This window comes from Lutra lutra, chromosome 1 (assembly GCF_902655055.1).
Source record: "Lutra lutra chromosome 1, mLutLut1.2, whole genome shotgun sequence".
Taxonomy (NCBI): Eukaryota; Metazoa; Chordata; class Mammalia; order Carnivora; family Mustelidae; genus Lutra; species Lutra lutra.
This window is the reverse complement of record NC_062278.1, coordinates 206,503,862-206,529,479: the sequence shown is the minus strand read 5'-3', so window position 1 is coordinate 206,529,479 and position 25,618 is coordinate 206,503,862. Positions and strand designations below refer to the sequence as shown.

At 48.9% G+C, this 25,618-nt stretch overlaps 1 protein-coding gene across 6 annotated transcripts in view; it reads right to left on the bottom strand.

Annotated features, from left to right (window-relative positions):
• Window positions 1-25,618, bottom strand: part of KIF9 (kinesin family member 9) — a 49,596-nt gene that overhangs the window by 15,416 nt on the left and 8,562 nt on the right. For 5 of the 6 annotated variants that reach the window (XM_047695369.1, XM_047695389.1, XM_047695379.1 and 2 more), the window contains 12 exons: window positions 24,113-24,219; window positions 22,125-22,349; window positions 16,469-16,552; window positions 16,267-16,359; window positions 14,861-15,008; window positions 13,732-13,796; window positions 11,268-11,345; window positions 4,169-4,237; window positions 3,344-3,448; window positions 1,719-1,774; window positions 882-972; window positions 264-397 (listed from right to left, as the gene is read on the bottom strand). In XM_047695369.1, the coding sequence (XP_047551325.1) occupies window positions 264-397; window positions 882-972; window positions 1,719-1,774; window positions 3,344-3,448; window positions 4,169-4,237; window positions 11,268-11,345; window positions 13,732-13,796; window positions 14,861-15,008; window positions 16,267-16,359; window positions 16,469-16,552; window positions 22,125-22,349; window positions 24,113-24,219 (1,255 nt within the window). Of the gene's footprint in view, window positions 1-263; window positions 398-881; window positions 973-1,718; window positions 1,775-3,343; window positions 3,449-4,168; window positions 4,238-7,130; window positions 7,906-11,267; window positions 11,346-13,731; window positions 13,797-14,860; window positions 15,009-16,266; window positions 16,360-16,468; window positions 16,553-22,124; window positions 22,350-24,112; window positions 24,220-25,618 lie in introns of those variants that run through there. The other variant, XM_047695415.1, reaches the window with a different exon arrangement.

Genomic DNA, 25,618 nt, shown 5'->3' with positions numbered 1-25,618 from the left:
TGGTGTCACCTTGGAAGTGACTTCCCCTCTCCAAGCCTTGGTTTCTACATTAGTAAAATGGAGCTATGACCTCCTACTTCCTGGGATTGCTGTGTGGACAAGAGGTAACCAGCTTAGCCTGGACCCCACAGATGTTGCTAGTATTCTCAGCAATACGAGCAACGGGGACCACCCAGTAGCAGAGACACTAGCTTGTGTCCTCTCTTTCACCAGCTGAGGAGGGCCAAGTGGTGAACAGGTAAAGCAACAGGAAGGTTCCTCACCCGAGCTGTTCTTTGAACATCTTCCTGGACTTGGGTTTCTTCCCAGGTTTGGTAGAGAAAGGCATGACCCCGAGTCCGAAGCTTTGTCCATCAGTCTCACCCACGAGGTGGCCGTCAACGTCCATAAGCCCTGCCTGGATAGAGGCCAGCCACAGGGCCGAGGGTTAGATTAAGGGTTTTGGCCTGTGGGGGACCCAAGTAACTCTTATGCTCAGGTGGGTATATTCACCCCACATGCCAAGATGGCAGGCCCAGGTTGCCAGCTTGAGGCTGTCTCCAACAGCACTGTCTCTGACCACCAATGTCACATTCCACATCAACTTCACTCAATGGTCTGGTGTCTCAGGCCAACCCTTGCGGATCTTAAGGCCTGTTTCCAACCTAATTCCAGGAATTGGTCTTGTTTATGGTCATGTTTATGGTCATGACTCCAATCCTGGAGACCAGTCTGAATTCATATCCGGTTTACTCTTACATGGGTCATGCTCATCCTGGTGTTCCCTTTATCTGTTGCAACCCCAGATCTGCTTGAATATAGAACCCCTGCTGCTTCTGGAAAGGTCTGGAGATGGAAAAAATCTGACATGAACGCTGTCAACAGGAAGAAACCGTGCATACCTTCTGGACTGCGGAGATGGCAGCAAAGTCATTCTTGTCTATAAGGGTATACTTCCTGCGCAAAGTGGACTCCACTTCCTGCTCCTGTTGGCTTGAGAGAGAGGAGAGAACACCTTGCACCTTGGAGCTAGGCTGAACCTTCCAGATTGAGAACCAAGTATGAGAACTAGAAGTCATTCGAGTGTGGCCCCTTGTGATGGAGCCACACTCTCATCATGAACCAGACAAAACAAGCCCATTCCACACCCCGACTCTTCAGAGCATATACCACCTGTTCACCCCTCAAATTGGCAGTGGCCACCCTTGTATGCCAGGGACTTCTGCTCCAAGAAAACTTTAACAAGGACTGTAAGCCTGCCTCAGGACCATGGTTTCCCACCTAGGTTCTATCTTTAAAAGGCCCCAGGAAATCACGTCACCCATGCCTGTGCTACCACCCAGCACAAGCTGCTCACTGTACAGGTATGTCTGCCCCAATACATCACAAATGCCCCCTGAGATGGGGGTGGGGCACAGGGTGTATTCACGATGCCCTGCTCTGGCCACACTCAGGGCTGGCACTCCAGAAGGACCTCCCATCTAATTCATGAACTCATGAACTCATGAACTTCTTCTCTGAGTTGTCCTTGAACAGACAGCTCTCCTCCCGGCTTCCCCCAGGGGAAGGGGAGGGTTGGAGGTTCTGAGAGCTCAGGGGCCTGGGCACACCCCAAGGACTCTGAGCTGGCTTCTCATCCATGAGAGACAAGGTCGTGTGCTGAGAGCTGCACCCTGGCCACAGGAAATGAAAATGGCAGCCTGATGTAGGAGTCCAATGGGCAGGTGAGGGTCCCTTACCTCAGCACCACCCGGAACTGGTTGAACACTTCCTGGATCTGTCTGAGGTTGATGATCTGGAGGCAAGACAGCAAGGCAGAGGTTGGGCCTCAGGCCGCACAGGGCTGAGGGTGTGTCTACACTCAGAAGAGAAACCAGGACTCCTTGGCTAACCCTTTAATCATGTATGGCTTGAGAATGGAACATCAGGAACCTCCTCAAGAACAGAGAAAGAGGGGTGCCTGGGTGGCTCAGCTGTTGGTGATCTGCCTTTAGCTCAGGTCATGATTTCCAGGTCCTGGGATCAAGTCCCTGCGTCGGGCTCCCAGCTCAGTGGGGAGTCTGCGTCTCCCTCTTCCTCTGCCTCTCCCCTGCTTGTACATACTCTCTCTCTCTCAAATGAATGAATAAAATCTTAAAAAAAAAATGAGTAGAGAAACACAACTGATTCATAGTTTTCAAACTAAGTAAATACTGAGGCTATAAAAATGAACTTCCGTGGAGTGCCTGGGTGGTGTAGACAGTTAAGCAGCTGACTCTTGATTTCTGCTCAGGTTGTGATCTCAGGGTCATGAGTTGCAGCCCTGCACTGGGCTTCATGCTCAGCAGGGAGTCTGCTTGAGATTCTCTCTCTCTCTCCCTCTGCCCCTTCCCCTGCCATGCTTGCGTGCTCATATCTCTCAGATAAATGAGTCTTTAAAAATTACCTTTTCTAAGTGAAGGTCTCTATAAAATTGACTCTAGTTCTTGAAAATACTAAGAAAAATTTTTTAATAAAATTTACTGTCTTCAGCTCCCTCCTGTTTCTACAAGGTTCTATCATGAACTTTCTGTGTAGCACATACACATCTATGGCTCGAGGAAGGCCACTGGCTTCCCTCTTGGCCCTACAGACCACAAGTATTACCCTTGACAGAGGGTCATTCTGGGACTAACCCTGCTCCAAGGCCAGAAGAGCCCACCCCTCAGTTGTCCCAGGCCTGTCAGTTAGAGCTGCCACAGTAAGAAGACCAGGGTGGTGGGGATGGGGCGGGGGCTGCCATGTAGCTCCCCGGTGAGGGGTTTCCTGGCCTGCACTGTCAAAATAGAATGCATCCTTCCTTCCCCCTGAGGACCCTTCCCTGTGTGGCTGCTGTCTCTTCCTCCTTAGCTTACTCCAACACAGGCCCTGCATGTCTGCCCTGTCAGCCTACATAATGGCCACCCTTGAATGGCCTCACTCCACCCGGCACAGCTGAGCTCCTTAGTTAATTCCACTTTGATTTCCCTTTCACTCTACAGGTGTGGCCACCCAAGTACACAAGGTCGAGCATTTTGCTGAAGTCACGCAGCAAGGAGACATCGGAGCTGGGACGTGATCCAGGGCAGCCTGGCTCCAGGGACCGCCCTGTGCCCACGGTGATGGACCACCCCGTGTGGTCAAGGCTATTCAAGGATGCTGGCCACTCTGAGGGGCACACCCATCCTTATAACCCTAAACATGGATGCTGAGGCCTCAGTAGGCTGTAGGGCCCAAGTCCAGGGGTCCAGCACCACCCACCCCATACCCACTGCACCCATTCGGTGTGAGGTTCCAAGGCCAGCCCAGCACAAGTCGGGGGATGCCCAGGATAGGGAGGGCATGGTCCCGAGGAGAGGCTCCTTACGTCAATCTCATCCAGCGTCCCCTCCAGGTACCTCCGCACCTGGGAGTTGATCTCAGCAATCTGGATTTCATCCATGGGATCGTAGTTCACAAGGGTGCGGTTGGCCTTGAAGGAGGATGAAGAACATGTCAACAAGCTCCAAACACCTGAGCCCAACAGGGGCAGCAGGGGTCGTTCTGACAACCAAGGTGGGGAGGTTGGACACAGGCCCTGGCCAACTAAGCCAGCTCCATTGCCTTGACCACTGGGTTCTGGCTAGGTGCTGGGGTCACAGAGGGACAACTAGGTCTTGAGAGCTGCCTGACATGGGCTTGCCACTCCAAGCAAGGGGGCTAAGACTCAGGAGACTCTGTCCCCTGAGGGCTATCGGGGGGGTGGCTGCCTCTGCTTTGAGACCCTCCCTGGACCATGAGTAGGCCCAGGCAAGCCATCAGAGGTCTCCAGTTCCCACCCTCTGCCCTCAGGGCACTCTGCTACTGCCCCTCCCCCACTGCCCAATCTGTTCCACCTCCCTGACCTTGACCCCCATGCTGTCTGCCCCTGCCCTACCTGCCTGCCACCTGCCCCTCATTTTCCTGTCAACTGTCTGCCTCTGCTCCCTGGTATCTGACATCCCTGCCCACATCCTCCTGGTCTTCTAGTATCCCTAGCTTCCAGGCATCCCTGTTCCCCAGCCCCCTTCCCCACGTCTCCCTACCTACTTGGCTTGCCTACCCATCTGGCCCCTGTCCACCCAGTCCCTCTGCCCACCTGGTACCCTGACCTCACCCCCCTCTAGCAGCCCAGCCAACCCCTCACCCCAGACCCCTGCCGCTAGCCCCTTACCAGGCTGTCATGGATGGCCAGCTCCTGCTTGAGCAGTGCCAGCTCCTTCTCCAGGTTCTTCACCATTCGCTGCCAGGAAACATAGTTTGGGGTGGGGCAGGGAGGACGGTTAGAGAGATCACCCTGCCTCTCCCACAACAAGCCCACAATCCCCCAATCTATGCCTGGACATCCAGACCCCTCCTGGAAACCCATGGGGTGTGATGTCAGCATCTGGACAGCTCCCTCCCAGTCAGTGACTTTTCCCCAACTGGGGTGAGTTTAGGGTCTCTGGGGGCCTCAGCAGTCCCCTGGCCTCTGCCTCTTAGAGCAGAGGAGACAGAACACAGTGAGCACAGGCACCCATAGGGCAACCGCATACCCCAACTCCCAGGAGCTTCAGATTTCTGGTCTACCAGGGTGGTGTCCCTCTCAGTGCAGCCCACTGCCTCCAGATGCTCTCCAAGCACAGTCGTACCTTTAACCCTCATCCTTCCTGATCATTGCACAGACATATTGCCGTTCCCTGCTGATAATCAGGTATGTCACCTCTAATATTTTTGCTGCTTCAAACAACACTGCACAACATTTTTGTCCTTAGATCTTTGGGTCTTTCTAGGTTTCTGTTGGATAACGTCGGCCCTTTGTGATCTGCCCCCATTACTTCTTCCCTGCTGTTCCCCCCAAGCTCATTCCAGCCCTACCAAATTATTTGGCACACTCCTGCCTCTGCCCTACCTGTCCCCTCTGCCCGGGACACTCTTCCCCCAAGTACTGCCCTGGCTCACCCCCACACCTCCTTCAAGTCTTTGTTCAAGAGCTTCTAAATTAAGCACACTTCAATCACCCCGCGGAAAACTGCCATGCCCTCCCCACGCCCACACCACTCTTTTTTGCAAATCTTGCTCTAATTTTTTTCATAGCACCTATCACCAACATACCCCAGAGCAATGCCGTTTCACAGAACTTTCTGTTATGATGGAGATGGTCTTTATCTGTGCCATGAGCTAGATGTAGCTATGGAACACTTGAAATGTCACTAGTGTGACCCAGAAAGTGAACTTTTATTTTAACTAATTTAAATAGCCCCAAGCAAGCAGAGCTAATGTACTGAGCGGTGGAACTCTAGAACTTAACTATTTCTTCCTTTTTTCCCCCCCTAACATTTAAAAAAATTGTTCAAGAGAAATTGTAGGCAGGCATACCTCATTTCATTGCACTTTGCTTTACTGAACTTCCCAGAAACTGCACTTTTTACAGATTGAAGGTTTGTAGCAACCCTGTGTCAGGCAACTCTGTTTCATACCATTTTTCCAATAGCATTTGCTCACCTCATGTCTCTGCATCACATTTTGGTGATTTTCACAATATTTCAAACCTTTTCATTATTCTTGTATTTATTATGTGACCTGTGATCAGTGATTACAACTTGCTGAAAGCTCAGATGATGGTTAGCATTTATTAGTAAAAAAATATTTTTTAACAGTTATTTACTTATTATTATTTTGCGTAGGCTCCCCAACCAGCATGGAGCCCAACATGGGGCTTGAACTCACAACCCTGAGGTCAAGGCTGGAGCTGAGATCAAGAGCTGGATGCTGGGTGCCTGGGTGGCTCGGTGGTTAAGGCCTCTGCCTTCAGCTCAGGTCATGATCCCAGGTTCCAGGGATCAAGCCCTGCATTGGTCTCTCTGCTCAGTGGGGAGTCTGCTTCCCCCCTCTCTCTCTGCCTGCCTCTCTGCCTATTTATGATCTCTGCCTGTCAAATAAATAAATAAGATCTAAAAAAAAATAAGATCTTTAAAAAAAGAAAGAAGAGTTGGATGCTCAACCAACTGAGTCAGCCAAGAACCCCACTGAAAAACCATTTTTAAATTAAAGTATATACTTTTTTTTTAGACACGATGCTATTGCACATTTAGCAGACTACAGTATGGTGTAAACATGACTTTTACAGGCATTGGGAAACCAAAAAATTCATTTGACTCACTTTATTGTAATAGAAGGTATATTATAGTGGTCTGGAGGTATGAGTATTTATGAATATTTAAGGTGTACAACAGCATACACATATATATAGTAAAATGATTGCTATAGTCAAGTTAATTAACATATCTATCTTCTCACCTAGCGACATTTCTCTGTGTGTGCTAAGAGCCTCTGAGATCTACTCTCTTAGCAAATTTCCAGTATACAATACTATTAACTACGGTCACCATGTTGTACATCAGATCCCAGAACTTACCCGTTGCATAAATGAGAATTTGTGCCCTTTGACCATCATCTCTCCTTCCCTCGGCCCCTGCTCCTACTCTTGGTAACCACCACTCTACTCTCTGCTTCTATTAATTTGACCTTTTAGGTTTCACATATAGCGAGATCATGCATTATTTTTCTTTCTGTATCTGGTTTATTTCACTTGGCATAATGTCTTCCAGGGCTATCCATGTTGTTGCAAATAGCAAGATCTAGACTCACTTCCTGGTTTGGTTTTTTTTAATAGTTTATTTATTTAAGTAATCTCTACAGCCAACATGGGGCTCGAACTCACAACCCGAAGATCAAGAGTCACATGCTCGGGGCACCTGGGTGGCTCAGTTATTAAGCATCTGCCTTGGGCTCAGGTCAGGATCCCAGGGTCTTGGGATCGAGCCCCGCATCGGGCTCCCTGCTCGGCGGGAAACCTGCTTCTCCCTGTCCCGTTCCCCCTGCTTGTATTCCCTCTCTCGCTGTGTCTCTCTCTCCATCAATTAAACAAATAAATAAAAATGAGACACAGTGAGAGAGGGAATACAAGCAGGGGGAGTGAGAGAGGGAGAAGCAGGCTTCCCATTAAGCAAGGAGTCCAATGCGGGGCTCGATCTCATCATGACCTGAGCCAAAGGCAGACGCTTAACAACTGAGCCACCCAGGCACCCCAATAAATAAAAATCTTTTAAAAAAATAGTCACATGCTCTCCAAACTGAGCCAGCCAGGTGCCCCTAGACTCACTTATTTCTTATGTTTATTATCTCTCTCTCCCACCCCCAGAAGACCATCAGCTCTTTGGGGACAGAAACATGTGTTTATTTGTATACTAACATTCCAAGTGCTTCAAAAGTGTCTGGCACGTGCTAAGTGTTCTGTAGACTTTAGGTGAATGGATAAATGATATATTTCTAGAAACGGAATTGCTGAGTCATTTTTACAGTTGATAGATGAGAGGCACAGGGATTTTAAGCTGAGAACTGCCACTGTGAACAGGGCTTCCTTCAGTTGTTGAAAAATGGCCACTGGAGGGAGCCCCTGACAACTAGATCCTGGGACTGGTGACCAAAGCTGTGACCAGTGTGCAGCTAGGGGTGACAGAACCCTGGCATCCTGGTGGCTCTGTGGCAGTTCAGGGCATAAAGCCTGGGACTCAAAGCGCATGACCAGGGTCCAAATCTGGCTCCTGGGAAGCCCCAAGATGGTCTCTTTCGGTAGACTTCCTATGAGGTCAACAGGAGAGGCTTGGTGGCCAGCCCGTCCTCTCAGCTGAGGGATCTCCACTCTGGAAAAGACGTCATGCCCCATCTAGAGAAGGTCTGGTTGCAACACTGAGGGCCTCCAGCGGGATGACTGTCCAGTGTGGCAGGGGGAGCCAAGCTTAGATCTCCGGGCCAGTCAGGTGATGTGGGGAGATGCACCCCTGCTCCCTGGGGAACCAGCCTCCATGTCACATCCTGAGAGCATTGGAGCTGCTTCTCCTAATGCCTGGCAGTCTGACTGGAGAGAAGCTGCTTGGAAACACAGAGCGGGAGCAGCGGGCCCCACAGAACAGGACCTGGTAGCACCTCCTAGCTGACGGACTCCTTTTTTTTTTTTTGGGTACCCCAGGTGGAACACAAAACCTGGCCAAGTCCTTTAAAGCTCAAGGCCATTTTCTAGATGGAATCAGCACAGACTCACATAAGTTTTCTGATGGTCAGGGGTTTTCAGCATAAGTGTAATGAGGCTAATTCAGAAAGTTCTGCTTAAGGAGCACAGCAGGTTACAAGCGGCTCTCCGCCCAGGAAGCTTCCCTTGTTGACCCCCACCCCTCACGGCCTGCCGGTGCTCTCTTTTCTGAGCAGAAGAGAACAACAAGTGTCGCTCTGCTGCCTGTTTATGCCCGAGGCTCGCAGCCTTTACACCCCCTCACAGCATCACAAACTCACAGAGTGGGAGGGTCATGGGAGTTCATCAGTCCCACCCCGAGTTCAAAGGTGAAAACCCCAAGGCTCAGAGACAGCTGGTGGCAGAGGTGGATCAAGAACTCAGTCTCTCGGGGCACCTGGGTGGCTCAGTGGGTTAAGCTGCTGCCTTCGGCTCAGGTCATGATCTCAGGGTCCTGGGATCGAGTCCCACGTCGGGCTCTCTGCTCAGCAGGGAGCCTGCTTCCCTTCCTCTCTCTCTGCCTGCCTCTCTGCCTACTTGTGATCTCTCTCTGTCAAATAAATAAATAAAATCTTAAAAAAAAAAAAAAGAACTCAGTCTCTCGCCTTATGGTCAGCAGAGGAAATGCCACAGAAGCTACCCCACCGCCTCGAAAAGAGGCATCTATGCTGAAGATGGTGCTAGAAATAACATTGGCAGGCTGGCTGTGGTCCAGGGAAAAAGGGGCAACCAAAGGAATTCCTCAGGTCTCAAGAATTCTTGCTTATAAATGCTGATCATAAAGATCATACACACGGCCACACTGGGTGACACGGAGACTTGGTTGGCCGGGACCAACCATGCTGATTTCAGAACAAAAATTACATGGAAGGGCATGGAAGTGCTTGCTGTCCGGCGCATGGCCTACCCAGCCAGGTTCGCACATGGCAATGCGGGGGTCCCAAGTTCAGAGGACACCGGATGAGGAAATTAACAAAAATAAATAAAATCCGGGACGCCTGGGTGGCTCAGTTGGTTAAGCAGCTGCCTTCGGCTCGGGTCATGATCCCGGCGTCCTGGGATCGAGTCCCACATCGGGCTCCTTGCTTGGCGGGGAGCCTGCTTCTCCCTCTGCCTCTACCTGCCATTCTGTCTGCCTGTGCTTGCTCTCTCTCCCTCTCTCTCTGACAAATAAATAAAATCTTTTTAAAAAATGAATAAATAAATAAATAAAATCCTCAAACTACAGAAAAGCATAGCAAATAATGCCATGAAACCCAGGAAGACCACCCCAAAACTGGACTTGAACAGCCGGATGTCCTATTGGGTTCAATTTTTGTTTTTGTTTTTCATTTTAAGAGATAAAACATGGCAGGGTGCCTGGGTGGCCCAGTGGGTTAAAGCCTCTGCCTTTGGCTCAGGTCATAATCCCAGGGTCCTGGGATCGAGTCCCGAATCGGGCTCTCTGCTCAGCGGGGAGCCTGCTTCTCCATCTTTCTCTGCCTGCCTCTCTGCCTACTTGTGATATCTGTCAAATAAATAAATCAAATCTTTAAAAAAGAGAGAGAGAGAGAGATAAAACATGGCAGATAAATGTGAAGCCACTATGAGCCTCACTCCAAGTCCATACCACCTGACATACCAGAGGGAACCCCCAACCTCTGTGTGGTCTTCCCACTCCCACACTTTTTTCTTTCACTGCCCTCGCATCTACCCATTCATGATCTTCAGCTTTGCTGTGCACATTTTTAGACTCGGTGGAAATGACAGAAGCTAGCATTTGGCCCGCTGTGGTCCCACTTGAGATTATCCAGACACGCAACTTGAGCCTGGACTCCCTCCCTCTATAGCTCACTTAGCTAGTCTCCTGTTAATTAAAGGCTACTGATCCAATGAGCAGTGGGAGCACCGTTCTGTCCCGAGGCCATTCACACAGGTATGCGAAGAACGCTTCTAGACTGTCCACCCAGAAAGGGACCCTGCTGACCCGTACGAGTGAGTAGGGGACTAGCTAACATTTACTGAGCATTTACTCCACGACAGCACTGTGTTAAGGGGTTTCTCCCCGTGAGCTTATTCTTCACCACATCTCTTTGAGAGTGGATTCTGCTACTTCTCCAGTTCACAGTCAAGGACACTGAGGCTTAGGAAGGGTAAGCATCTCACTGAGGCTAGGCAGCTGAAGGAAGGAAAGAGCAGGTCGCCACACCATGACAGCCCACTGTGGGGACCATGGCTCTTGACTACTGTGCCAGTGGTTCTCAAGTGTGGCCCCAGAACAGCAGCAGCAGCAGCTGCATCAGGGATCTTACTAGAAATGTAAATCCTTAAGCCTCACCCCTCCACCAATGGAATCAGGAACTCTGCGAATGGGTTCAGTGACTTGCTATTCCGGAAGCCTGCCCGGGGTTCGGATACTCGTGCGTGTTTGAGAGCCACAGCTCTAACCAACCCAAAACTTTCCTCTGCCTCCAAGCCATGGGTTAGCTCTAGGGAGCCACGGGGACCATTATTTTCCATCAGGATTTAGACTCTGGAAGGTCTAATTAACTGCTTTGTCATGAGCTTAGGGGATGCATATGCTCCTGTCTCTGGTAACCATGATTCTACAAGCATCCTAAAGGAAAGCCAAGTTACCAGTAAATGAGTTTTGATTTGGCGAGATGCTGCCAGCATGCTCTCCACAGCAGCTGGATGGATGACATTGTGGCCAGAGACAGACACACACTCTGCACATCCCCACTGTCATTCTCCATCGTCAGAACAATTCCAGTTTGGGCTGGTCTGATGGTGGAATTCCACTAAGCTTTCAACCTGCATTTCCCTGGGCAGTGGTGATGTTGAGTGCGACTTCTGGTTGGTCAGCTCTGCTTGCTTAAAGGGATCACACAGGTTGGGACGAAAGAGGTTCTGTGGTGGCATAACCAGATGAGTCTGAGAGTCTGTCCACACCTACTTCACTTCAAAACAGTTAGCTCTAAGGAACTCTCACCTAGAAGCCTGAAAGCCTCACACAATGAGCTGGGTGGTAACCTGACCTGGCCCTTTCATCTGTGTGCTGGCTCCCTAGGGGGTCTCCAGGGCCTCTGAAGACCTGGTCTGCCCCAGGGTGTAAAAGGACAGACCCAAGATTGCAAGGGGATCTTCAGGTGAGGCAGAAAGGGAAATGAGGCTTGTGTGACCCAGGCAGCACACCCACACACCTTCCCCCCAGTGAGACACCTGCCCACAAGCCCCTTAGTACCTCAGCATCATACTTCTCGTTGATGGCAGGCTCTGTGGTGACCAGCTTCATCCTGCTGGCGAACCGCAGTGAAGACAGCTGAGAAACAGATCAGACAGACCTCTGTGTCTTTAGCCAATGGTTCGTGAGTGGAGATATTTGCAAAGGACGTCCAAGGAGCCCACCAGAAAAGATGAATCTCTGCATATAGACATACTCCATAGTGAAGGGTGGGGTCTCCTTCTTGGGGAGAAGGGAGGGGCAGCCAGGCAGGGATAATTACAGCTAGAGGCCCATGAGGCAGTCACGTAAGCGGGCACTTGAGAAACGGCCCCAACACGCTGCTCCACAGCACTGTTGTTGCCTGAGAGGTGGAGGGCTGCTCCCCGGCAGTGGGGAACAGCCCGTGGTAGCACAGGGCAGGCCCTGAGATCCCAGCCTCACACCATGCTGGGCTGACTGGGGACCCTGAAACAGGGAGGCAGACGTGGGGGTGGGGGCAGGGTCACCCAGGAGTGGCCCAGAAGAAGGCCCGAAAGGGCTCTTCCTTCAAGCAGTCTGGTCTAGTGGTTAAGAACTCTGCCCTGACCAACTGTGCAACCTCTGACAGACTTTGGAGCTTCTCTGTAAGGTTGGGAAGAGCTGCCTCCCAGGGCCCGGGAGGCTTGGTGAAGAGGTCCGTAACATGCTCTCTACATGACTGGCCCACAGCAAGCCCTCGGGAGGAGGCCCCATCCCTGCAGCTTGAGCAGCTTCTGTGTGGGCTGGAATCAGGCTCTCTTGCTCTGTGCACAGCAGCAAGTGTGGCCAGGGCGCCCTCGCTGTATCTACTCCCACACGTTACAAGCAGTGTCACTGAATAAAGCAACATGATCCTTGACAGGTATAGGGTGGAAGGCTTAAAGCACTTGAAAAAGAGAATCATTAGCTTCCACACCCCAATATTCCTTTGTCCCAAACCCCCGAGACCCTTCCAACAGCAGCTCCGGGTTCCATGGGCTGTGTCCTGGGTCACAAAGCTCTGGGGATGCCAGGTACCAGGTGAGCTGCTTCCTGTGTGGTGACCATCTCAGGGGTGGGGATAAGGAGAGGGGGGCCTGTCTCAGAGGGCATTTCCTCAGCAAGGCAGTCAGGAGGCCCGATTTTCATATGGCTCCTCTTGGGGTTCGCCCGTGCTTTGTCATGCTGAGACTGGGAGGTTCCTGAAGCCTTCCTCTGGGGATGCTGCCTGCACGTCAGCGGGAGCTCCCTCCTGGCCTCCCAAGTCCCAGGGCACCCTCTCTGGACGCAGGCCGGTCCCTAATGCAAGAAACTGGGAGGCCCTGCAGTGTGCCTGGAAAGGATCTATTTCGCCTAAATGGATTCTCCAGATGACTGAAGCTTGCCCTAACCATCCACCCTTGACAAAACAAAATGCCTACAGAGAGCTTCCCCAATCTGCCTGACTTATCATAGTCGGGCAGATTGGGGAATCTGGAGGAAGACCGCTGCAGGGGTGCCCAGCTGTGTGAGCTTACCCGTGTCACTGCCGCAGCCATTATGGCCTATATGACTGCCTCTGGTTCTCATAAGCTTGTCCCCTCCCAGGTCACCTGGGTCCTGCAGCTGGGTTAATCTCCCTGAGCCACAATGCTGGCCACAGCCCTCCCTTACTCAAACGCCATGACACCCCAGCAACTGGCAGAACAGCGAAAGCATCAGCCTGGCCACCAGTGCCAGTGTAGCCTCTGAAGTTTTTTCTCCCCTTCTTCTTCCCAGGCCCTCCCCTGCAGTGGCCAGATGTTCCTAGCATGGCCCACACCTTCGGGCCCACAGTCTCCTCTGCCAGGAGCACCTCAGCTTTCTGTACCACACATCCTTTAACCGCAGCCAGCTCGGTGCCCACCTTCCTCACCCCAGTTTCAGGAAAAGTCCCGTTTCCTCTGAAGGGCTCCTTCATCTGGGCCTCTCATGTTACCGAAGGCCATGGCAAGGAACCTTGTAGCCTCAGGCCACAGGCACCTCACCTCTCCCAAGCTGCTCTTCCCAGCCCATCCCTACCACCCTACACACAGCGCACACACTTAATGCCTGTCAGCTCACCCAGGCCTTATAACCGCAGCCCAGAATCTGTGGTACTTCTAAGATTGTTAAGTGTGTAATTATGAAGAACAAGAAATCCGCTGTCCTAGATCCCAGTTCTCAGGAGCACCCCAGGGAGCACAGTCCTTTCCCCCTGCGAAACTCTCCTCACAGAGGCCCCCACCCTGTGCCTGCTTCCTGCCTTGTCTCCTCCTCAACACAGCCTCTGCCCCTTGGTACTTGGTATGTGGATCTTGCCTGGGCCTCCTGCAGCAATTTTGGCTGATTCATCCCCTGGATCCCTTCCCTTTTGACAATGTCTGTGGCTAAGTAGGCCAGCTTAGCCAGCCCAGAGCCAGCCTTACCCAGCCCTGGAATCCGTGAGAAGGATTCCAAGTAGGCCGTGTGGGCTGTCTTTACATACCGTCTCTTCTAACTGGGCAGCTTCTCCATAGATGTTCGTCAGGAGGACCATATTGCAATTTCCCCCTGCAGAAAGGAGGACACAGAAGCGCCATGAACCATGCGGGTTTTCTGCTAAGAGATTCCTTTGAGTCTGGTGGGGGTCTGTTATGGATTGAGTGTCTGTGTCCTGTCAAAATTCCTATGTTGAAGTCCTATCCCCCAATGTGATTGCATCCAGAGAGGGGGCTTGTGGGAAGTAATGAGGTTTAGATGAGGTCCTGAGGGTAGAGCCCCCATAATGGGATTAGTGGCCCTATAAGAAAGAGAGAGAGACCAGAACTCTGTCTTTCTGGTCCCTCTCTCGTTTCTTTCTTTCTCTTGGCCCTGTGAAGGCACAGCAAGAAAGCAGCCATCTACAAGCCAGAAACAGAGTCCTTACCAGGAAACCATCTGGGACTTGCAGCCTCCAGAGCCGTCAGAGATAAACGTCTGTTGTGTGGGCCCCCCCAGTCTGTTATGGCTACCCGAGTTGACTCAGACAGGGTTACAGGGGACACATCCAAGCATGTTTGAGGTTGGAGGAGGGAAGGGAAGGGGAGAGGCCACAGGATGCACCTAAAAGAGGAGCAGGGGGAGAGCAGAGGAGAGCTGGCATGGGGCAGGGAGGGGTGCGGAGACGGCTGTGGGTCAGGGTTTCGCTACTGGTGGCACTCCACCAATAATCAGACACTCATGACTGCGCCAACAGGCCCAACACGAAAGCCTGGAGACACGAGGATGCAAAGACACAGCCCCTGCTCCTCTGTTAGAGAGGCCATAGGGGAAGAAAAGGCAGCGTAGGGAGAGGCCCACCACGGTCTTGAAGGCCATGAAGGATTCTTCCAGGTTTAAAGATGAGGGGAAAGGAGACGGTATTCCCAGCAGAGGGAAAAGCTTCCACCAAGGTTCTGCGGGAATAGCATGGCACGCTGTGGGTGACAGACAAGGATACCACTCATGCTTCTGCCTTTTCCGCTGTGTCTGCGTCTGGGGTTACCAAGAAAAGGCCGCAGGGAAGCGCAGGCCAGCGGAAGGGAGCAATTTCGTGATCACCAGTGGCAGTGAGGCCCGGCCTGTCCCTCCTCTCGGGGTACCACCCGCACCCTCACCTAACGAGTCCTTCAGGGCGTGGGTGAGCTTGCTTTGGCGGAAGGGGATGTGGTCCCGCTTCTGGTCCCCGAGGGCAATGATGGCCTGCTCCAGGAATGACAGCGACTTGTTGATGTAGGTGGCTTCCTTCAGCATGCGGCCCTCAGACTACAAACCAAAAGTTACATCCACTTCACACCAAGTGGGGAGATAGCCCTGCGGAGAGCCCTGCGGGTGGGTGGCCAGGCCAGAGCTTCCTTCCCAGAGCCCGCCATCCTCCCAGTGTCATGGGACTGCATCCCACCTCGGGCTAATACTAATACTCCCAGGAATGCTCCTGCAAATATTTATGGGGGCGTTCACGTGCATATGAATACGTACGTGAATATTCCTATGCAGACTCACTTAAGAGTCACACCGGCATGAATCCGCCCAGGAATGTTTGTGCAGATATGTGAGCACATCACCCTGAGGCTATCATACGCATAAAAACATGTAGGCAGGGGTGCCTGGGTGGCTCAGTGGGTTAAGCCTCTGCCTTCAGCTCGGGTCATGGTCCCGGGGTCCTGGGATCGAGCCCGGCATCAGGCTCTCTGCTCAGCGGGAAACCTGCTTCCCTTCCTCTCTCTCTGCCTGCCTCTCTGCCTACTTGTGATCTCTGTCAAATGAATAAATAAAATCTTTAAAAAAAAACAAAACAAAACACGTAGACAGATGCACACAGGAGGGGCACCTAGGAGGCTCAGTCAGTGAAGTGTCTGACTCTTGATTTCCACTCAGGTCATGATCTCAGGGTTGCGGGATTGAGCCCTGTATCCCGACCTGTGCTCGGCCTGGGGTCTGCTTGTCCCTCCCCCTCTGCTCCACCCCACCTGTGCGCATGCTCCCTCTCACTCTCTCCCCGCCTTGTTCTCTAGCTCTAAAATAAATAAATAAAATCTTTTTAAAAATGTACATAGAATCGCTTCTCAGCCTTTTGGCTAAGATCAAGTGTAAAAATGCACGTAGAAATGCATTCAGTGAATCCTGTGAATTCTTATGCTACTACTCAAACTCATAGGAATGTCTAAGATGAAATGTGGCAAGACTCATGGGGACACCCCTCTCCCCATACACAGAGAAAGGCTAATACTAGCACAAAGCATTTACTGAGCACTTCCTGAGGGCTGGCACCTTGCTAAGAATTTGGCGCCATCATCTCAATGTTCACAAAAATCCCATTAGGTAGGAACTACAACTATGTTGCTGCTGGTTCACCTCTACTGATACCAGTTCCCCCAGCTCCACAGGGTCAAGCCCGTGTGCTCTAGCATGCCTAGCTGAGGACTGGGCTCTCAAAAACCCCGAGGGACAGCCCATGTGCACAGGCTCAATGCTGGAAACAGGCTGTGGCTTGCTGAGAAGGCACCTCCTGTTACCCACTTACCCCAGACTTCCCCAGCCTTTCCGAGCCCGCTAGATCCACCAGGTTAATTTTGGAAGTGATGTACTTTTCATCTGATAAAGTCCGTGAATGGGCCTAGGAAACATCCAAGCAGAGGTTAGACATCACAGGGAGAAGTTTCTGACAAAGCAGGTCCCCGGGACTCGGCCGTCCCTCCCGGGTTCTTCAAGGAGCTCGCGCTCACCTCCACATAGACGGTGAAAATGCAGTGTGACCTGGATGAGCTTTTGTTCATTGTGTGAGAGGCTATAATCCTGTTGGTCTCTCCCTGAAAAGGAGGGGGAACATAGACAGCATTTTGAAAAATTAAAATAGTAAGATATTTGGGTCATTTTTAACTATACCAACAGCTACACAAGAGACTTCATGTTACTGCCATCAGACCTTCCAGAGAAATCTCATTTATAAACTAGTAGAATGGGAGACCAACCTGGAGTCCAAACCTAGACCTTCAGCCTCCACTAAGGTGTGTGAATCTATAGAGCATTCTGAAAAGCAAAGTAGAATAAATATTAAGAGTTTTAGAGGACACCTAGGTGGCTTAGTCGGTTAAGCATCTGCCTTTGGCTCTGGTCATGATCCCAGGGTCCTGGGATCTAGCCCCACACTGGGCTCCCTGCCCATCAGGGAGTCTGTTTCTCCTTCTCCCTCCTGCTCATGCTCTCTCTCTAATAAGTAAAATCTTAAAAAAAAAAAAAAGAGTCTTAGAAATGTTCACGAATACTGACTCACAATCAACCTACATATTCAGTGATTAGGGAATGATCTGTCTATACAGTGTAATGTGACACAGCCAGGAAAATGTTGAATATTTTTTAATCATAGAGAAACATAGAATCTAAAATCACAGCAAACTAACTTCAGTGGCACAGTAAAAGGATCATACACCAGAATGACGGAGGACTAACCCCTGGGATGCAAAGATGGTTCAGCACGTGCCAATCAATCAATGGGGTGCACCACATCAACCGAATGAAGGGTGAAATCATATGGTGGAGTAATCTAAGGAACACAAAAGCACTCCCACAAGAAAGAATACACAGATGCTTCCAATAAGATGTTCAGAATGGTCACTTCTGGGTTGGGGTTTAGAGGTCATTTATTTATTTTATTTATTTATTTATTTTTTAAGATTTTTTTTTTTGACAGACAGAGATCACAAGTAGGCAGAGAGGCAGGCAGAGAGAGAGGAGGAAGCAGGCTCCCTGCCGAGCAGAGAGCCCGATGCAGGGCTCGATCCCAGAACCCCAGGATCATGACCTGAGCTGAAGGCAAAGGCTTTAACCCACTGAGCCACCCAGGCACCCCTATTTTTTCATTTTTTAAAAAGATTTTATTTTTAAGTAATCTCCACACCTGACATGCTGCTCCACGAACTGAGCCAGCCAGGTGCTCCCATGTATTCTTTTTATATATGTTTGAGTTTTCATGTTTTTACAGTGAACATGTTATTACTTTTTTTTCTGAAGATTTTTTTATTTATTTGAGAGAGAGCACACATGTGCATGTGTGCACACAGAGATGGGGGGGAACAGCAGAGGGAGAAAGCAAACTCCCCGCTGAGCAGAGAATCTGATGTGTGGCTCATGCCAGGACCCTGAGATCATGACCTCAGCTGAAGGCAGAGAGTTTAACCCACTGAGCCACCGAGGCACCCCCCCCTTTTTTTTTTTAAAGATTAGTAACTTGTATTTTTTTTAAGATTTTATTTATTTATTTGTCAGAGAGAGAGAGAGCACACACAAGCAGGCAGAATGGTAGACAGAGGTAAGAGAGAGAAGCAGGCTCCCCACTGAGCAAGGAGTCCGATGTGGGACTCAATCCCAGACCCTAGGATCACAACCTGAGCTGAAGGCAGTGGCTTAACCAACTGAGCCACCCAGGCGTCCCGTAATTTGTATTTTTTAAAGGGACAATGGGCCTTTGCCTCTAATTCACAGAATTGGGCCCTAGAATACAACTAAAGACATGGCAGAAATGGCTGTCCTTAGGAGAAAAAGGGCCTGTGGGAGAGACCCCCGTCCCCTTAAAGGCCGTAAGAAATACTCTGAACAAGGTCCAAAGCAGTGGTGACAAGGTCCCCTGGGGAGAGGAAGGGAAGCCCTAAGCCATGGAGCACACCTGGCTGAACTCCTTGCTGACCCCCATGGCCTTGTCTCCACAGTTTCTCACTTTCCCCTGTCCCACAAATTCAGTAGCATTCACCAAAAGTGTAAGGGATCACTACACCTTCATCCTTCAGCCCCCTCTTTGTGAAGTGCTCTCTCCCTTTGTCTTTCTGGCTTCCACTAGGCAAGCTCTGATGGCCTGAGAAGTGTACTTCCCTCCATGAAGAGTCCTGTGCTAACTGCTCCTGAGCCTTCCTAACACAGCACAGCAATCTAGAAACTTCCACCTGACCTTCCCTCCCTTCACCTGAGGCTTTCATCATGGCTTGACAGCTGACCAACCTTACCCAGTTCCTTCCCTGCTTCCTTGATACAGGAACTTTCCCTCATAAAATCTGCACATTTAATCCCATCTTGGCCTCTGCTTCTCAGAGAATCCAGACTAACACACTTTGAAAAGACTGTTGAATAGACTGACAGTTGGCTTCTCACTACTAACGATGGAAAACATAACTTTGCAATGATATCTTTAATATGGTAGAAGCAAACAAATGCCAAAATAGAATTTTATACCCAGAAAAACTATCTTTTGAGATTTAGGATAAAATAAGGACATTTCAAAATACAAGAAACTCTTTGTTGCCAGCACACTCACTGTAAAGGAGGTATAACAGAAAGAAAGAAAACATCCTCTAGTGGAAGGTTATGGAGAAAAGAAAGTGGTAAATATGAGGGTAAATGTAAAAGAATGCAGACTATATAAAACATTAATAATGATTCCCTTGTGGAATCAAAAAACAAAAATGTAAAAGACAAGGTGACAATCCTAAGGTTCTTACAGAATCCAGGGAGAGGTTTTCATGAACTTTAGATTTGAGAGGTTTTATTTTAAAATAATTGTTAACATGATTAAAATGGCAATGTTATAGTAAAACATAATGTTGGGGATAAAATGACATTTTATTTTGATCCACAGGAAGTTTCAAAGAAATGTACAGGCAGGTCCTCTGTACCCTTCACTCAGCCTCTCCCTGTGATGATATCCTGCAAAACTATAGCACAACATCAAAGCCAAGAAGCTGACACTGATATAATCCACAGAGCTGATTCAGATTTTACTAGGTAGGTATGTTCATTTGGGTATGTACACATTAACTAAACGTGCAAGTTGTTATTCTAGGATAAACTGAGAAGGCGAGAGAATATAAATATGAATGAACATTTAACCTCTAAATTAGTAAAGGGGGCAAAAAGGACAATAAGAAATTAAATATTCAATTAAAAAGAAGGCAGGGGGAGCACCCGGGTGGCTCAGACAGTTGGGCATCTGCCTTTGGCAAGGATGATGGTTGCGGGATCCTGGAATCAAGTCCCGCATCAGGCTCCCTCCTTAGCGGGAAGTCTGCTTCTCCCTCTGCCCCTCCCCCTGCTCATGTGTTCTCTCTCTCTCTCTCAAATAGGTAAATAAAAATCTTAAAAAAAAAAAAAAGGAGGAGGGCAGGAGCACCTGGGTGGCTTAGTCAGTTAGACATCTGCCTTTGGCTCAGGTCATGATCATGATCAGGTCATGACCCCACATTGGGCTCCCTGCTCGGCAGGAAGCCTGCTTCTCCCTCTCCCACTTCCCCTGCTTGTGTTCCCTCTCTCGCTATGTCTCTCTCTGTTCAATAAACAAATAAAATCTTCTAATAATAATAATAATAAATAATAAATTTTTTAAAAATTGAACTATGCTGTTGGAGGAAACACAGGTGGTAAACCTATAAAGAAGACCAAAGAAATGATCGTAAGTCAGGAGAGTGGTTATTAATTACCAAGGGAATGAATAAATACTTATTCATGATAAAAACCCTTCCCAAACTTAGACCTTCTTTAACCTGAAACCACCAAAAACCTACAGCAAACATCCTTCGTCACGGTGAAATGTTAGGAGCAACAAGAGGACAAGAAAGCCCAACCGCTGCCTCCTGGGACGCTACCTTCCCTGTAGATGCAAGGGCTCCACGTAAATCACCCCAGAGGTGACTTTTAAAAAAATGTTTTATTGACACATAATTTAAATAGCATAAAATTCTCTGTTTTAAAGATGCGATTCAGTGATTGTTTTTAGCAAATTTACAAAGTTGTGCAACCATTACCACAATCCTGTTTTAGAAATGTTATGTAACTCCGAAAAGTTCCCTGGGCCCATCTGCAACCATTTCCCACTCCTTCCCCCGCAATCTGCGGCAACCGCTAATCTGCCTTCTATCTCTAAAGATGTGTCCACTGGGAAATTTCAAACGAATGGAATTATACAGGATAGGTCTTTTGTGTTTCTTTTACTGAGCATTTTCTTGAGATTCGCCCATATTGTACCATCTATTGCTACTCCATTTCTTTTTTTTTTTTAAGATTTTTTTTTAAAAGATTATTTATTTATTTGACAGACAGAGATCACAAGGAGGCAGAGAAGCAGGCAGCGAGAGAGGAGGAAGCAGGCTTCCCACTGAGCAGAGAGCCCGATGTGGGGCTTGATCCCAGGACCCTGAGACCATGATGAGAGCTGAAGGCAGAGGCTTTAACCCACTGAGCCACCCAGGCGCCCCTCCATTTCTTTTTGTTGCTGAATAGTTTTCCATCATATGATTGTAACACATTTGTTTTCCCATTTATCAGGTGATGGATATTTTGATTATTTCCAGTCTTTGGCTATTATGAATGACGCTGCTATAATATTTGCCTACAAGTCTTCGTGTGAACACAGGCTCTCATTTCTCTTGGGAAAATACCTAGGAACAGAAGTGCTAGGTCCTATGATAAAATTAATGTTTACCTTTTTAGGAAATAGCCAAAATGGCTGCACCATTGCACATTTCAGCAACAAAGTATAAGAATTCCAACCTAGGGGTGCCTAGGCGGCTCAGTCGATTAACCATCTGCCTTCAGCTCAAGTCATGATCTCAGGGTCCTAGGACTAAGCCCCATAACCAGCTCCCGGCTCAGTGGAGAGTCTGCTTCTCTCTCCCTTTGCCCCTCCCCCCCCATGCTTATTATCTCTCAAATAAATAAATAAAATCTTTTTTTAAAAAAAGAGTTCCAACCTATATGCCTTTTAAAAAAATAGCATGCACTGAGGAGTTTATAGATTTGTAAGAGTTCTTACATACTAAGGATGTTAATCATTATTTTTTTCTACATTATAAATGCCCATGATTTAATGTTAACTGAAAAAAAGGACAATCTCGACTATGTTAAGAAAAAATTGCACAGGGAAAAAAATACTAGAGGAAAATAAGCCAAAATATACATTATTGTTGCTGTATGTAGGAAACAGAAAAGTGAATTCTTTTTTTGTTCCTGTATTTTTTCTTTACTATCTGAACTTGCTAAATGAACATATATTAATATTCATTCCGATTATCAAAGTAAGTGAAAAACTGAGGAGGAGGGAGGGAGCAAAGTAAAAAAGGGAAGAGGGATGCCTGGGTGGCTCAGTCCATTAAGCATCTGCCTTCAGCAGGGTCCTGGGATCAAGTCCTGCATCGGGCTCCTTGCTCAGTGGGAAGCCTGCTTCTCCCTCTGCCTGTGGCTCCCTCTGCTCTCACTCTCTCTCTATGACAAATACATTAATAAAATATTTAATAAATAAATATAAAAATATAAAAAAGGGGAAAAAAGAAAGGAGGGAAAGAAGGAGGAAGGGAGGAAAGAGAGAAGGAAGGAAGGGGCCCTTAGACTTGGTCATCTCACCTCAAAAAGGAGGCTGAAGGCATCCTCCTCTTGATTTGTAAGGTGGACCGACAAGCCCTTAATGAAGACCCCTTGAGGGTTTTCCACGATGGTCATTGGTGTGACTGACGGCCCAACATAGGGCAGAGTAGACAGAAGATCAAACAGACTCTCATTGTAGATTTCCAGGTAGGAAACACGCACAGTGATGGCATGTGTGGGGCGTTCTTCGATCATCCTAAAAACCTAGATGGGGGATTGGACAGCAGTCACCAAGAGCAAAACTCCAATGACCAGCCCATGTTAGAAGGATTCTGGCCTTAGCAGGGAACATCAGAAAGTACAATAAAAAAATCTTTGTCCTAAAAGAATTTATAGTCTAGCTGGCATGATGGTCATCATCAACAATTACTACTATCAGTCTATTGAGTGATAATTATTATCATGTAGTTTTTTGAGGCCTGGCTTAACAGATTGAAAAGCCCCATGACATGATGAATGGGAAAGACTCTGGAGTGAAGATCCCTTATTTTATGCGGTCTCAACATATAGACACCTCTTTCACATCCATTATTTAATTCCATGCTCCCAACTCCCCTGTGACTGAAGCAAGGCAGGGGCAATGCCCACCTGTGGCAAGCTCCATGCAATGAAATTATTTGTCTATGGTCACTTAGCTACTTAGAGAAGCCAAGCCCAAACTCAGTCTTCCCAGCTCCAAGTACCTTCCCTGGTACTTATGGGCATGTGACTTTGGGCTGGTCTTTTCCTCTCTCTGGACCTTAACTTTCTTAACTGTCAAATGGGCAGTGGGGGTTGGGGTAGATGATCCCTTAGGCCCCCACCTTGCTCTAACAGTCTGGGTCTATGCTGTCCAACACGGTAGACACCAGTCCCAAGTGACTGCTGAGAACTTGAAATGTGGCTGATGCAAATGAGAGACGGGATTTTAAATTTTATTTAATTGTAACTAATTTGAATTTAAATTTCAAAGCAGCTCCTAAATTAAGTTACTGGTAAACTTTTCAGTATGTTTGGAACAACTTGGGTTTATAAATCTACTTCTTCAACAGTAAATTTTATGAAATGTAAATACAGATCAAGTAGTCCTGATGAGTATTTAGTGTCTAAATGGAAATGGGCCATAAGCATAAAACACACACCACGAAGACTTGGTGTGAGAAAAATAATGTAAAATATCTCAAGAGTTTTCACATCGACATATGATGTGGAGATTATATTTTGCATATAAAATATATCAAAATCACCTTTACCTGTTTACTTTTTAAACTGTGGTTATGGGAAAACCCCAAATTGCGTGTGTGGCTTCCGTTATATTTTACTGGGGAACACTACTGAAGCTGAAGATGCTGAGGTCTTGAAGCTTTGACAGCGAGGCATGGAGACTGCTTCACCAATGAGAGCCGGGCGGTCTATACAGGACCCTTTCCATTTCTTACAGGACAGGGCTAGAAAACCTCAAGATGCTTTTGGGAAAAAGCCGCTTTGCCGCCTACCTCCCAAAAGAGGGTCCTCACAGGACTCCTCAGGAAGGTCCCTCTATGCTGCGTTCAGTCAGAGTTCCCAGACCCCCCAGGGCTGACTCAGTCCTGCATGCTCATGTTGTGCCTGCTTCTTCCCTTTGCTCTTTCTGGGGCAATGGTGGTGGTAGAAGCCAGAGCAGGCCAGTAAGGCAGTTCTCTAAGAGTCCATATCCCCCTCATTAGAACAAGGAAGAGAAACATGATTAGGACCTCCAAATCCTTAATTACAGGATCACAGACCAGTGCAGGAGCCAAGAGGCCAGTTGACACGTCCTCACAAATGAGGAAACTGGCTCCGCGTGGGCTTGGGTCAAACTCTGAAACCCGAACTCCGGGTTTTCTGAGGCCTCTGCACCCCCACCCACTCAGTGTGCATCCTGTATCTGGTAGCAGGCCTAGTGTTGGCAGCAACTGTGGTAAGAGGAGGGACCCGTGTGGCACCCCGTCTGTGGGCCCACTCCCTACCTGCTGTAGGGCACGAGGAAGGATCCCCCGGTGCTTGTAATTTTCAGTTGCCCCTGTCATGGTGTATGTCTTGCCAGCTCCCGTCTGCCCATAACACATGATGGTACCTGCAAATATTTGGAAACATGTCTTGGTGATGTCCAGGAAAAGAGCTCTATTTTTTTTTTTTTAAGATTTTATTTATTTGATGGAGAGACACAGTGAGAGAGGGAACACAGTAGGGCGAGTGGGAGAGGGAGAAGCAGGCTTCCTGCCGAACAGGAAGCCTGATGCGGGGCTCGATCCCAGGACCCCAGTATCTGAGCCGAAGGCAGATGCTTCACGACTGAACCACCCAGGTGCCCCTGAGGATAGCTCTCTTATCTGCCAGCATGCCTGGTGCCAGCCTGGACCCGGGCGTGGAGGTGGCCATCAGGAGCAACCATGGACACGAGGAACTCCTACTATAGGGGGGATGGGTGGGCAGGGAAATGGGGACATAAATGGTCAAAACACAGACTGCTGTTCCAAATCTGGCCCATATGGTGATCTACTGCTCCCTGTGCCAAGAGAAGATCCCACCGTCAGGCTTCTGAGCAGAGCAGGTGGTATCAAGGAACAGAGAAACTGGGAATTTTCCTAGACAGGTGAGGAGGGAGACAGGAACATTGAACTCTAGCCCTTCTTTAGCAAAGCCATGAACTGCCAGTCTCAGGCGTAGCCTCCCTGGAGCTGGCCAGGCGGGAAGAGCTTTCAAAAGCCCAGGAAGAAAGGGGTGTAGACTGCAAGTTCCCACAGGATCAATCAGGGCTGCTACTTCGTCCCCTGCCACTTCCAGAAACAGACCACCATGACGGGTCCTGACCTGGTCCCACTGTCCTCTCGGCGAAGACTTCTGTTTGCACCTGTCACGTCTGTGAGAGTTACCATGACTATCAGGCTCTGGTGCTCCTGTTCCGATCCACCCTTCCTCCTGGCGTGGCCAGTTTGAGCCAGACCCATTCCAAACGCTGCTTCAGGGCAACATGGGGCCATGGTAATCAGCGTCTGCCTTCCCCACGCCAATGCTCTAGTTCCTGGGATTGGTAGGTTTTATACAAGGGGCTCTAACTCAGCATGGGAGCCAAGGTCAGAAACAGTGTCTACTAACTTAAGTGTGCAGGAAGGAGTCACAGTGGGTAGGACTCAGAGCCCATTTGTGATTCCACAGCACCCAGAGCCCAAGACTCTTAACCTCCTAGACCTTCTTAGTTCCTTGGGGCCAAATCCCCTCAGGGTCAATGAGGACCATACCTATGTGTCACAAGCAGGATACATTACAATGCATGGGCCTCAACAATAAACAGACTTTTATTTTTTATTTTTTATTTTTTTTAAAGATTTTTTTTTTAATTTATTTATTTGACAGAGAGAGAGATCACAAGTAGGCAGAGAGGCAGGCAGAGAGAGAGAGGAAGGGAAGCAGGCTCCCCGCTGAGCAGAGAGCCCGATGCGGGACTCGATCCCAGGACCCCGAGATCATGACCT